General features: G+C 42.7%; 2 protein-coding genes across 4 annotated transcripts; one reads left to right on the plus strand and one right to left on the minus strand.

Annotated features, from left to right (window-relative positions):
* Positions 1,421-2,542, plus strand: LOC8072601 (NAD(P)H dehydrogenase (quinone) FQR1). Of its 2 annotated transcripts, none has more exons than XM_002452261.2 (2): positions 1,421-1,613; positions 1,717-2,542. In XM_002452261.2, the coding sequence occupies exons 1-2, from the start codon at positions 1,489-1,491 to the stop codon at positions 2,345-2,347; spliced, it is 756 nt and encodes a 251-aa protein (XP_002452306.2). In that variant the 5' UTR covers positions 1,421-1,488; the 3' UTR covers positions 2,348-2,542. The 2 variants fall into 2 exon arrangements, with proteins under 2 accessions (XP_002452306.2, XP_021315936.1); XM_021460261.1 differs by having other exon boundaries at positions 1,484-1,617.
* LOC8068920 (homeobox-leucine zipper protein HOX7) lies at positions 10,763-13,667 on the minus strand. Of its 2 annotated transcripts, none has more exons than XM_002453985.2 (4): positions 13,371-13,667; positions 12,954-13,198; positions 11,866-11,945; positions 10,763-11,706 (listed from the first exon to the last, which is right to left on the minus strand). In XM_002453985.2, the coding sequence occupies exons 1-4, from the start codon at positions 13,642-13,644 to the stop codon at positions 11,349-11,351; spliced, it is 957 nt and encodes a 318-aa protein (XP_002454030.1). In that variant the 5' UTR covers positions 13,645-13,667; the 3' UTR covers positions 10,763-11,348. The 2 variants fall into 2 exon arrangements, with proteins under 2 accessions (XP_002454030.1, XP_021314037.1); XM_021458362.1 differs by having other exon boundaries at positions 12,954-13,213.

The following is a 14,076-nucleotide window of genomic DNA, read 5'->3' on the forward strand; positions in this document are numbered from 1 at the left end:
ATGAATTTCGATTCATAATCAATGACTGAGATCGAGCTTATTACTCTCTATCAACTTTTTTTTGTGACAGTTACTCTCTATCAACTTGGACACATCAGCTGTAGAGAGTTTAATAGAACAATCCTCCAACAGTCCATCTACAACACATACTTCTAAAGTTTATGGCTAAACATATAAGAATTTTTTAATCAGCCTCCTCTCCCTATTTCATCCCAAACCTTCTAGGTTCTGCTGCACGAGCGGAGACCGGACACTCCTCCCCACCAAAGCCATTGGAGCTCGACCTCTCCTCCCTGTCCTGACCGCTAGGAGCTGCGGCCCTCGTCCTCCTTCATGCATTGCTGTTGATGGTCGGCGTCCTCTCCTATGCTGGCAATTGCGACATATAATACTCCCCTAGTCCTCTTGCCCCTGCCCCTGTTGGTGGCAGCACTCCGCCCTGCACCGCAACTGCTGCCAGCTATACGATTGGGATGATTTATAATAGAAACTAACGGCAATAAAATTGGAATGATTTTCACTGCTTGTTCAAGATATAAAGCAGTGGTAGAAATTGGGATGATTTCCACTACCTTAGCTAAAGGACGGGGTGCACCATCATTTTCACTACCTGAAGACCCAACTAGTCTCGGTTGGTATGACCAACTAGGACTAAATACGGTATTTTGGTGCTTAATCTCCATTTTTTGGTCTCATTGGTCGCCAAAATGGATCTAAGCCCACATGTTAGCTCCATCTATCCTCTTTCACCTCTCTCATGGCCATGGCTAGCCACGCATCGCCCCTGCCATCGTTCTGCGCGCGCCACTCGATTGTAGTCTCGCACTCAGTGCCGTCACACAAGTTTGGGGTCAAAGCAATTTTAAAATTCATTTTGAATCCTAGCTAGTACTTGCTTAGTTTCAGCTCTCTTTATGCTAATTCAATTTCGTTTGTAGAAATCTTCAAAGTCTTAAATATTTTTCAGTGATTTGTATTTACCCTTGCGTTAGCGCTTGTTATATAGGAGTATATATGTTGTACAGTCCCTCCAAGTAAAAAAGAAAGTCATTTTATTCAAGACTTGAATTAAACATTGAGAATATAAATCATGAATAACTTTTGAGTTATTGAGTGTAGAAATGTAAAAACCATATAAATAGATTTGTCTTAAAAAAAATTCATAAAAAATACATATATCATTTTTTGGTAAGGTACTTTTGTAAATATAAAAAATTAAAATTATACTTTGGAGACTGTATCTCTAAAATGACTTTCTTTTAGAGGGAGTATGTACCCAGCCGGTATATAGATAACTTTGACGAGGAGCGACGTCAGCAGCGACGCCACTGATCACCTCAGCAAGCCACGGATCGGAGCCGCGCGCCGGCTACCGGCTTTTGACCTCCCAAATGAGATGGTGCCCAAATCACCGTGGCTGCTCCGATCCGTCGTGCTCAGCTTTAATTGCAGCTGACTCCTATATAAACGCGCTCTCGGTGTGGATCGATGGAGTCACGAAGCAGCACACTGCACACAGCAAAAACTGAGACGGCGGGGAGGAAGAACGCAGACGACGACGATCGACAAAGCTTGTGCGATCGATCAATGGCGGTGACAAAGATCTACGTCGTGTGCGTGCGTGGGCAACCTCTAGCTAATTGCGATGCTGTACTCAATACGTACACGAGTAGTCATTCATCATGCTCTCGCTGCTGCTGACTTTAATGTGATCAGGTACTACTCGACGTACGGCCACGTGGCGAGGCTGGCGGAGGAGATCAAGAAGGGCGCCGACTCCGTCGACGGCGTCGAGGCAACCATCTGGCAGGTGGCGGAGACGACGCTGCCGGAGGAGTCGTCGTCGCTGGCGAAGATGCGCGCGCCAGTCAAGACCAAGAGCGACAACAAGCACCCAGTGATCTCGGGCAAGCAGCTGGCCGACGCCGACGGCGTCCTGTTCGGCTTCCCGTCGCGGCTCGGCATGATGGCGGCGCAGATGAAGGCGCTGTTCGACTCCACCACGGGCGGGCTCTGGCGGACGCAGGCGCTCGCGGGCAAGCCCGCGGGGTTCCTCTTCTCGCTGCGCACCCAGGGCGGCGGGCAGGAGGAGGCGGCGCTCACGGCCGTGTCGCAGCTCGCGCACCACGCCATGGTGTTCGTGCCCGTCGGGTCCACGTTCGGCGACGGCATGTTCGACATGGACGAGGTCAGGTGCTGCAGCCCCTACGGGGCCGGCACGTTCGCCGGCGCCGACGGCAGGAGCAGGCTGCCCAGCGACGCCGAGCTCCAGATGGCCGTGCACCAGGGCACCTACTTTGCCGCATTCGCCAAGAAGCTCAAGGCCGGAGCGGCCGTCGTCGCCTGAGCCTGCTGGAGTAGCGCGCTCTCTCTCTCTCTCTCTCTGTGTTTTCTGTCCTCTGCCGTGACCATCCGTCGTCGGGGCAACTGGAGTAGTACGTGCTCTACTCTACTATGGCATGCCATGCACTGCTGCTGCTAGCTGCTCCTGTTTGCGGAAATAAAATAAATATACTCCAGCTTTTATGCGGTGTATCGATCAGTCATCAGTGTCAGTGATGGATGTGAGATCAGGAACGTGTAGCTTTCACTTGGATAAATTTTGAATTCCCAGCGAATTTCTCGGAACGTTGCTCTCAAAAAGGTCAAATTATAAGTTATTCAAACTTTTTTGGAGAGAGCATCTCAAATTTGACGAACTTTATACATAAAACAATAACATTTAAGATACCAACTAATTATCATTAGATTTTCATTAATTATATTTTTATAGTATACTTATTTGACGTTATAAATCTTTGTAATTTTTTTATAGTTTTAATCAAACTTGAAATACTTTGACTCTGTAAAATAGTTAAAATGATTTATAAATCGAAATAGAGAGAGTAATTAATTTATATCAAGTATCTAAGAGCATCTCCAAGAGACTTAGATAAAATTATATTCTAAACTACAAGATTTAGCTATTGTGTAAAATAAAAATTTTACCCAAAGCATAGAGTTCTACAATAGCATTTGTATAGGATAGCTAGTAATGACGACATGTTATATATGACAAGCGAAAGTTTAGGAATAGCAAACTTGTTATTTTAGCAAACCAGATAGTACACATGTTGGACTTTAATTTTTACTTTGAAAATGTAAAAATAGCCTAGATAACATAGATAACATATCTGTTGGAGTTACTCTAACGCTGCAATACTTTATTGTTGGCAAGTGAAAGGTCCTAATATGGCTAGAGGGGGGTGAATAGCCTATTTAAAAATTCTACAAACTCACTAGAGCAAGAGGTTAGTAAATAACAAAGCGAAACTTTTTGCTCTAGCTCTAATGGGGTGTTTGCAAGCCACCTATCCAACAATTCTAGTTGATATAATCACTAGGCACACAAGAGCTATGTCACTACTTACACTAGAAAGCTATCTAAAGTTTCTATACAAGTAAGTAAGCTACTCTAGTTTGCGGGAATGTAAGGAGATGGTTTGAACTTTATACCGCCGCGTAGAGGGGATGAACCAATCAATAATATGAAGTCCAATCACCGGGAGAAATCCAATGAACAATCACAATGGAGACACAATTTTTCTCCCGAGGTTCACGTGCTTGCCGGCACGCTACGTCCCCGTTGTGTCGACCAACACTTGGTGGTTCGGTGGCTAAGAGGTGTAGCACGAACCTCGTCCTCACTAGGACACCACAAGAACCTACCCACAAGTGAGGTAACTCAATGACACAAGCAATTCACTAGAGTTACCTTTCGGCTCTCCGCCGGGGAAGGTACAAGACCCCTCACAATCACCGGGAGATGGCCACAAACAATCACCAACTCGTGCCAATCCTCCTCCGCTGCTCCAAGACGTCTAGGTGGCGGCAACCACCAAGAGTAACAAGAAAACCGCAGCTAGAACGATCCCCAAGTGCCACTAGATGCAATCACTCAAGCAAATGCACTTGGAATCACTCCCAATCTCACAAAGATATATAATCTATGAAGGAGATGAGTGGGAGGTGTATGCTTAGGCTCACAAGGATGTCAAGTATGTTAGAATGCCAAGAGAGTGAGCCCCAAGCCGGCCAAACACGTATTTATAGACCCCTCAAACAAATAGAGCCGTTGGCTCTTTCACTGGGCGAAATACGGGGTCACCGGACGCTCTTAAAGGGGCACCGGACGCTCAACACCTGCGTCCGGTGCTCCAACGTCAGTCACGTGTCACCTTTCGAAACGTTCGTGTCAGAGTCTAACGGTCACCTGCAGTGCACCGGACGCTGAGCAGGTTGGCACCGGACGCGTCCGGTGCACACCGGACTCATGCGCAGAGAGCTCCGCAAACTTGCAGGGTCACCGGACGTAAGCCACCGGACGCACCCTGAGCGTCCGGTGCTCACCGGACTCACACCCAGAGAGGTCTGCAAAACAGACCTCACACTGGACACGGACCACCGGACGCACAGGCCAGCGTCCGGTGCCTATCGTCCGGTGCCTTACCCTAGCTGGGCCAGGCAGCCTGCACACCGGACGCTCAGACACAGCGTCCGGTGCCTCTGAGCCAGCGTCCGGTGAGTGTTTCTCGGCGAGAAACACTCCCGCGACTTCTTCAAAATTTCCACCGGCGCAATAAAAAAAATGCACTTCATTTTCTCGAAAAGCGCCGAATCCCGCCGAGCAAGCTCGGCGGGAGGGAGAGAGGAACCCATCCTCTCTCTACCTTTCAAACTCCACCTCCTTCTCAAAGTGTGCCAACACCACAATGTGTAAACCAACATGTGCACGTGTGTTAGCATTTTCACAAACATTTTCTTCGAAGGAGTTAAGTTAGCTTACTAGGTTCTAAAAGCATGCACATGAACAATGACACCTAGTGGCACTCGATAACCGCTTAGCCAAAGAATTCCCCTCTTTATAGTATGGCTATCTATCCTAAATGTGATCACACCCTCTATGGTGTCTTGATCACTAAAACCAAAACCCTAAGCAATACCTTTGCCTTGATCTCCATAGGGTTTTGTTTTTCTCTTTCTTCTTTTCCAAGTTGAGCACTTGATCATCTTGTGGTCATTACCATCATCACCATGATCATCACTTGCTCCATCACTTGGCATGTACCAACCTCATTAAGTCTACACACACTTTAGTATAGAGGTTAGTACTAGGGTTTCATCAATTATCCAAAACCAAACTAGGGCTTTCAGCAAGGAGCCCCTCACAAATAGTGGGGATATCTACATCTTTATTTATAGAGCTTGTTTGGTTTGGTGTAGTTCTTACCCTATTACTGTATCGCAAGTGTACCCTAGCACAGGCCAAAACGATTCCGCCCATAGGCGGAGCTCCCCATTTAGGCATGGTGGGGTAGCTGCCCCACCTACCATCAGAGTAGCATCATTAGAGCAACTCTAAGTGTTTGGCTAAAATTAATAGCTAAATTTTTTTGTTTAGCTATTTTATAAAATAGAAAATTTCTTTAAAAAAAGAGGTCTACTTGGTATTCTATAAAATTAGAAAGCTAGTGTCAGTGGTTGGTTAAACTTTCTATTTTTCAAAGCCAGATAGCACATCTATTGCAGTCTACTTTTTGCTATATAAATTCTAAAATAGCCTCATAATAAGAATAGTCAAGCTGTTGGAGTTGCTCTTAGTAACTCCTTTGCCATCCTCCCCTCTGGCCAAGCGACCAGCAATAGAGCGGCAACGTTCAGCATCCGTGGCGATGTGAGCAGCAGCCAGACACAAAAAAAAATAAGTAGGGAAGAAAAATAGGCCCAATAACCCTAGCCAGCCCAAGTAAAAGTAGCCCCAAACACCTAATCCTGTTCGCGACTCCTCTCGTTCGTAGTCCATTGACAGTCCCTCCACTGCCGCAGCACGCTAGCGCACTCGGAGTCAGAGGACAGAGCTCCGCACGCTCACCCCACGCTGCGCCGCTCGTTACAACCGCCCCGCCCGACTAGCTCTGAGCTGTGTGTGTGTGGTACCTGCTCGCTGCTCTAGCACTCCTGTAATATGCAGGTTGCTTTGAATCTATGATATATGTGAATTCGGTGGGGAGGTGGGCGCTAGCCATGGGCGTGGGTGTGGCCGAGGAGAAGCCAAAGGAGAGCGAGAGGGAGGAGTAGGCCGAGACCAAGGTCTTTAAATTTACAGGTTTCTTAGCTCTTGAAATGTTGGATTTTGGTCTTTAATTTGAACATTTTTTCTTGTTCGATAGATCTTTGTTGAATTAATGGACAATGAGAAGTAGCATCATCAATTTATGTTTAAATTTATCATAGATTAGTTATTTATGTGTGTCCTTGTAATGTCATTAGAAAGTTGTGTTTGTAATGCGCTCCACCTAAATTTTTGTTTGAGCTCCGCCACTGATTCCGCCTACGGCTAAAACGCACCGAGAAAACGAAAGAGCTAGACTCTGACAGCTCCTTCACATTACTGCGAAAACAAAGCTTTTATAGAAATAAGTTTGTACGTGTGATTTTACTTTTTTAATTATAGTTGCATGTGCATGCATTTGTTTTCCGGCCAGAATTAGATTTTAGGCGCATCCAAACAGAGGCGGAGCCCAGTGGAGGTGAAACTGGGCTCCCGCCCCGCTTGGCCCAAGTAAATTTCATAAAGCCTAGTAGTATTTTCTTTGGCCCAAGTAAATTTTCTAGCTTTTGTTGTCTACTGCACAAGCCAGGCAAGCCCATTTAGGCACTCAGATATGCAGGATAGGAAGCTGGGGCTGGGGCACGACCTTTTTTCTTTTTCTTCTAAAAAAAGGAACAAAGGCACGGAGTTGCGTCACCGTGTATTGCATCTTCGGCTCTTCGCCTCCGACAGTCCGGCCCTTCCGCTGCACTGTATCAAGTGGCGTACTCTGTATTCCTACAACAGTTCACTTGTTCTTGTTTTTAAAATCCCCCCCCCCCCCCCCCCTATAATTGGGTTCACCCTCCGCCACTGCATCCAAACATAGTGATTTTATAGAAATGAGTATGACGACGATTCTAGATATATATTCAATCTTGTGATATCACAACTGAACCTAAGAATCTATTCCAACAACATAGAGATTATGTTTAAACTCTTCTACTTAATCTAATGATACGTAAATATTCGAGAAAAAAAACAGAGATAAAAGTCCACTAGTCCATATATGTTTGTCGTCTTGTCGACTGACCTATATAAAAGATATATAGGAGAGAAAAAAGGTTGCTCCTTTATACATTGATCAAAGCACATGATTGCAAAGTTTCATTTTTGCCACATTGAAGAATCATTTGTAGATATGTAAAGTTTCATCATTTTAGGTTTCATGTAGAAATTTTTGAGTGGATTACACCCGTTTCAATATTAATTTGTTGCATGTTTTATTTGCTTCAGATACGCATCGGCAATGTATGTTGCCAAGGTCAGAGGCGGAGCCAGGGGGCTAGCAGGGGCCATGGCGCACCCCCCGCACAGTAGATTTATAAATTTATAGCAAAAAATGTATCAATTTCACATATTATTTATTAAAATATTATGATTTTAATTATAAATAGTGTAATTTTTTTGAAAAGTTATTGAAACATACAATTATGTATATTTTATCATACTAAAAATACGATCTTGCCCCCTCTCCCCCGCTAATCAAAATCGCTGGCTCCGCCTCTGGCCAAGGCGTAATCCAAATTACGCATTTAACCCAACTCGCTCGATATTACGATGGGTAGCCCCTCTGTCATTTTAATCATGTAGTTTGATGATAGGAGATAAAACTAAATGGATGGTGTAGACGTTTGTTGTGTATTCTTTTTGAAAATAGTTAAAATTAGAGAAATTTAGGGGGTGTTTATGACTACTCTGCTTCATGTTTTTAGCTCCGCTCCACGTTTTTTTGGCTGCTCTATGTTTTTTTAGCTCCGCTCCACGTTTTTTAGCCAAACGGTTTCAGTTCCATACACTCAGTTCGAGAAAAAATGTGGAGTTGTGAGAGCACCTAAAGAGTTACTTTATAAACTTCAGTTTTTTATGGAGCTGCTCCATAACGGAGTGTTTATGAAGCACCCTCTTAACTTATGATAAAACCAAAGTGAACTATATGCTAAAAACCAAAGTGGAGCGGAGGAACCGAGAACCGAGGAGGTATACTGCTTTACATGTATGAACACTTTGCAGCAACGATCAACACTACTTCATTGTTCTCTCATTAGTGACGTTTGATTCGATTGGTATATATGGTGTGTATACACCTGGATATCGATAGATTATGCAAGGGCCCACGCCCAGAGATATAGAGTTCTGGGACCGGATGAGCGATCCATCATCCACAATGGCTTGTCTGTCACGAGCGAGTTTGATGGACGCTAGCTTGTGTGCTTGCATGCATGCATATCCAACAAGCAGTGGCGGATCCAGAAATGGACTGAGAGGGGGGCTAAATGACATAGGCTAAATTTTTTTTTTGCTCGTTAGACCTAGTACACTAATAGATATAGCTAAAATTGATAATTTTTAAAGTGCTCAAAGTAAAAATACACAATAAGCATAGAAAAATATCAAATACAAAAAGTTTTTTATCTTCAGGAATTCACTAAACGAATTTTTAGAACTAAAAATGTATTTTTGTTGAAAAATATGAATTTTTAGAACTAAAAATGTATTTTTGTTAACAAAAATATGAATTTTTAGTATAAAAAATATTTTTGTTAACAAAATTTCTTGCCCAAGGGGGGGGGGGGGCTGCAGCCCCCCAGCCCCCCCTTGAATCCGCCAATGCCAACAAGGACACATTCTATTGGATCGATATATATATATGATGATATAAAGATTTAATTCCTAGAGTTGTCTTAAGTTATTTTTTTTATTTTTAACTGAATTTCTAAGAAAATGTTAAATTTTATTATATTAAATTTAGATTTATTATAGAATATATTTTCATAGAGTACTTATTTTATGTCATATATATTGATATTCTTATTTATAAAGTTAGTTAAACTTAAAAAATTGACTAATACGAATTCTAAAAATTAAAGCTTTCAGAGACCGGCAGCATCGCACGTCAACCCAATCATACATGCGCTGATCCATCATCAGCTGCTTAATTTTGAGATTTGGGATTGTGATCCATGCATGCATCCATCGTCTATCTACTCAATTAATTCCCTTCTTACTAGAACCCAAGCGGTCGTGATCAATTAATCAACCAAACCAATCGTGATGCATGATCAAACTCGTGATTGCGTCCAGGAGTACGTTCCATCACTTGCGGCTGTGAGCGTGCGCACGTGTCGCCGTCCTCGTCCACGTGCGCCCTCCAATCAAGTTCCGAGTGCGAATATATGCTAATCTAGGTGGTCATCTGTCAACACGTGTAGAGACGGCCATTGTCAACCTCTCCTCTTTTGTCCTGCTCGCTGGCTTAACCCTTGTCGATCTCTTTTGTAGTACTACGTAACTGTGAAGCTTAAACCCATATTCTGGCACTATAATTCCACTTCGAGGTGTATTACGTTCAAAAAGAAATTCTACTTAGAGGTGTGCAGGTTTTGCAAGGAATTCATCACATTGTCCCTCAATCATACAGTAAAAAAAATGTACACACATGCCTCCCATATATAGAAAGCACTATATCTATATTATTAGTAACAAATGCATGCACAAAGTCTCCTGTGCATGACCATTGCTTTTAGCTATATTGTCTCTATATATATATGGGAACGTATCTAGTGCAAACTCATCTTCTGTGCAAACTGTGCAAACTCTAATCTGGACCATAGGATGTTGAACCAACTAGTCACAAAGCATAACGGTGTAGGTATGCATGCGCGCGCGCACACACACACACACATCAATTTAAGATACTTCAAATCTTCGAACGTGATTTTTTTTCAAAAGAGACCATACTTTTTAATATCTTACGAAAATGCCACTGCAGTACTATATAAAATAAGTATAACAATATACTTCAAGTATACTTGCATACTTGATATACATACTACCATAGATGATTTAGTATGATCATATACTACGTCTACATATACTTCGTTGGACCATATATGTCGTAAATCTAGAGATACACATATGGAGTAACTACTCCTAGGGAGTAGGAAAAATTTATATATATATATATATATATATATATATATATATATATATATATATATATAGACACACACACACACGCATACACAGTCATCGGTGTCATTCTTCTTAGGTGACAAATGTCGATAGTTTGATGTGTATAAATAGCGGTTAGTCGTACAATTATTTATTAATAAGCCCGATCGCCTCCACACATACATTGTATATTCTATTATTACTCGAGCTGAGATCAGGCTCAGATTTCAAAACGAAGACAGTTTCTTCTAATCTTCTTTTTCTTCTTTACAATAAGCGAACCAGATCGAGCTAGAAAACTTCGCGTTCCAAACGTGTCGTGTTTTTCAAGGCATTGCGATATTAATCATCTTTCTTCAGTTTTCATCCATTCTTTTTCGTCGACTCAATTCGCTGCAAATTAAATGATCTTTCGAGACGCTGGCTTGCCACCTGATTAGTTCAGCAGCACGAGTAATCAACACTTGACAGCTTCTTCTGGCCGGTGACACCCAAAAAAAAATGTTTCGTTGCATGACACACACGAACTAGCCAGCTCAATTAATGCTTTACGTCGCCATTTACGTTTCTTCTCCCAACAAGATTGTTAGATTGCCTATAGCAGGTCAATGTCACAGCTCATGATGGATGTCTCAACAACAAAATTAGTATACGCCACTGGCACACAATTGGCAAAGCTAGATTTACCATGCCCGGCCGGATGAAATACTTTTCTGCAAACCTTATCATAAGGTACAGCGACAAGCTCCGCAGAGTCAATTACGCAACCACAGAAAATCTAGGGATCTGCTGGCCTAGATGGAACACACATGTCCATTTACATCATCGTGACATCGATTTGTCGGGTCTACTTTTCTTCATCTACATTTTACAACGTGTATATGCCTATCTTTTTAATTATACAAGCTTACACTACTACATATGCATCCATCTCTAAGAGCAAGTTTAATAATACAGCCCACCCATACAACAGTTACCTATTCACTATTAATACATAGCCCACTTATCTCTCTCACAAAGTTTCTTGGTTCTTGTGTCTAAGTTGACTGTAAGCTTACAGTCTGCTTCTCCTCTCTCTTCTCCCTTCTCTCCTCCACATCAGCATTTAGCCAGCTTACAGCCCACCATAATACTTGCTTTATAATCATTTTGATCATGGTTGAACAGAAGTAACTACTACTCCGTACTATGTATTTACAGTACAAGCAGTCTACATTTACGCACACCGAGATATATAGATCAGAGCTTTATTTTGGGCATCATATCAGGAGGTCGCCGACGGCTGGCGGCGGAGCAGTGGGTGGATGGTGAAGGGTCCGAAGTGAGGCCTGGCGAACAAGGTGGTGGACACCGCCGATGGTGGTGTCACTACTGCTGATGGTGCGCTGATAGCAGTGTAGTGAGCTGTGCCCTTGTTTTTATCACATGAGGGACACACTCGGGCTGTGCTGAACCCTGATGCAGGCAGATGATGGCCGTAAAACGTGTAGGCAGCGGTGTTGGAAATACGCTGGGCACGCAGCTCTGCTACCTCCCTCTGGAGCCTTCGGTTCTCCTGTGCTAGGTTCTCGCAGCAACGCTTCAAGTACTCACAGTCCACCTCCGTTTGCTTTAGCTTAGTTCTGCAATGTTAGATTCGATGATATGATGGCATGTTAATAAGTTAGATAAGAGCCCAGGGGTGCAGCGCAGTCGTAGCAGACTACCAGCAGCTTAATTTTAGGAATGATGACTGATTTTGATGCCATCTGAGAGATAAAAGGTGGGTGACATAATATTACCTCGCTCTTCTGTTCTGAAACCAGACCTCCACCTGGCGCGGTCGAAGGCTAAGCCGGTTCGCCAAATCACTCTTCTGTTTCTGTGACAAAATAACAGTAAACAAATATTTGATCAGAACTCAGTGAAAAAACGAAGCTTATTATTTAGGCCTTGTTTAGTTCACCCCAAAAACCAAAAAGTTTTCAAGATTCTCTGTCACATCGAATCTTTCATCACATGCATGAAGCACTAAATGTAGATAAAAACAAAAACTAATTGCACAGTTTAACTGTAAATCGCGAGACAAATCTTTTGATCCTAGTTAATCCATAATTGGACAATATTTTCCACAAACAAACGAAAGTGCTACCGTAGCGAAATCCAAAATCTTTTCACATCTAAACAAGGCCTTACTTACAGTGTAACAGAGTGCTAGTGCTAAAAGCCGTAGAAGTAACCAACCATCCCAGTCGCATATAGTGTGAAGCAATAATCTTTCTAGCCGATAATGGTTTTACAAGTTGATCCCCGAAAATGAAATTAAATTGAGAAAATGTTCCATTTTGTTAGAATGATAAACCATTTTCCCAATAAACAAACCCACTCAGATTGTTTCATGCATACATTCTTTGCCTGGCTGCCTCCATATTATATATATAATAAGCTCATACCACATGCAAGAGTGCATGCAGCATGCCCTTGATTCTTAGAAAACTTCCCATCAAGGACTATTGTATATTAACTGAGTTTTCCGAGGGCAATATCTCTACTCTGCAAAAAGAATTGATTACTGTTTCTTGGTGATCATAAGACAGTCATCCAGCAATCACAAAACAATCTGTACCACACAGGCAAATCTACCAATCTTTCTAGTCTAGAAAATAACAAAAACAAACAAATCATCCTGTTGTATGTATTATATTAATTACTTTCTCATTATGCTGCATCACCTTAAGTCCTTTTTAGTTTGTCGCTTTAGATTACACATCATCGTTTACAACTTTTTGTAGAAATCTTAACCTGTCAAGGACATCTTACAAGCATAGGGCACGTAATATGTTCCACAGATACAGGGAAATATAGTAAACGCAACAGGATAGACACATACTGGGGAAAGTGTGCTGTGTGCCTTAAAGATATCCTCCAGGAACGCAGACTGCTCCATGGACAGCCTCAGCTTCTTCCTCGTTCCCCCGCCAACCCCACTAATCTCCGCATCCTCTGCAGCTTCCTGATCAGCTGTCTGCCGAACAGGAACCTCCAAAGCCAAGGACGAAGTTGACAAAGATCTTCCTTGTGCTGTGTCTCCATCCACCAGAACAGTGTTCACATCAGATCCTCGTCCGCACACCTCTGAATACACGGTCCCTATACAGAGGACTTGTTACCATCCAAGAACTTGCAAGCCGTGAAGCCCATATGTGCTTGACCACAACATATCTTATAGCCTTATAGGTATCTAACTACTTGGAAGTTAGAACCAATGAAACTAACATCCAGTTTGCACATATAATTTGTTCTGTACCTATTTCTGTCGAGGCAGGCAGCAAAGGGCAGACGAGGCTCAGCTCGACAGGTGACTCGTTGTATGAGCATGTTTCTTCTTCTTCCTCCTGCACAGCTTCTGCTTGCACGACCGTCTTTTGATTGTCCTGTTCAGCTCTTTTGGCAGTCCCTACTCCTAGCTCTAGCACAAGCTCATGGCCTTCTCCTTCACCTGCGTGTATAGGAGTCAGTGCAGGCATGAAAGTGCTCTTTGCTGGAGCTCGAGAATCCCCCAGACTAAGCTCAAGCTCCATGTCAAGAATAGAGGAAGGATAAGAGTAATGGGCTAAAGAGAAAGAATCAGGCAATATATATAGTACTGTATGGTAATCAACTAATCATAGAGTTGACCAAAGGACACAGTACCAAGCAGGTAAAGAATAAAATAAAAGATTTGATTACTGCAATGCTTTGTAAGGGTGCAATCTGGCTAATCATTATCAACACTAAACTTTTATGACCACCTTGTCATTTGTTTAAGGTTCTATAAGGTTGTTTGAACAGAGGATTTCCACGTGTACTTTCTATATACAAGTTGTTGAATAGAAATTCTCCCTCAGAGGTCAACTAAGTTGAGCATGCTAATGATATAGAGCCAGAAATAATATAGATGTAAAAGCATCAACATTAACTCTCAAGGTTTTCTTACTACTATTTGCATCTCTTGCCGACATAGCAGGACATTT

Source organism: Sorghum bicolor, chromosome 4, assembly GCF_000003195.3.
Source record: "Sorghum bicolor cultivar BTx623 chromosome 4, Sorghum_bicolor_NCBIv3, whole genome shotgun sequence".
NCBI classification, from domain to species: domain Eukaryota; kingdom Viridiplantae; phylum Streptophyta; class Magnoliopsida; order Poales; family Poaceae; genus Sorghum; species Sorghum bicolor.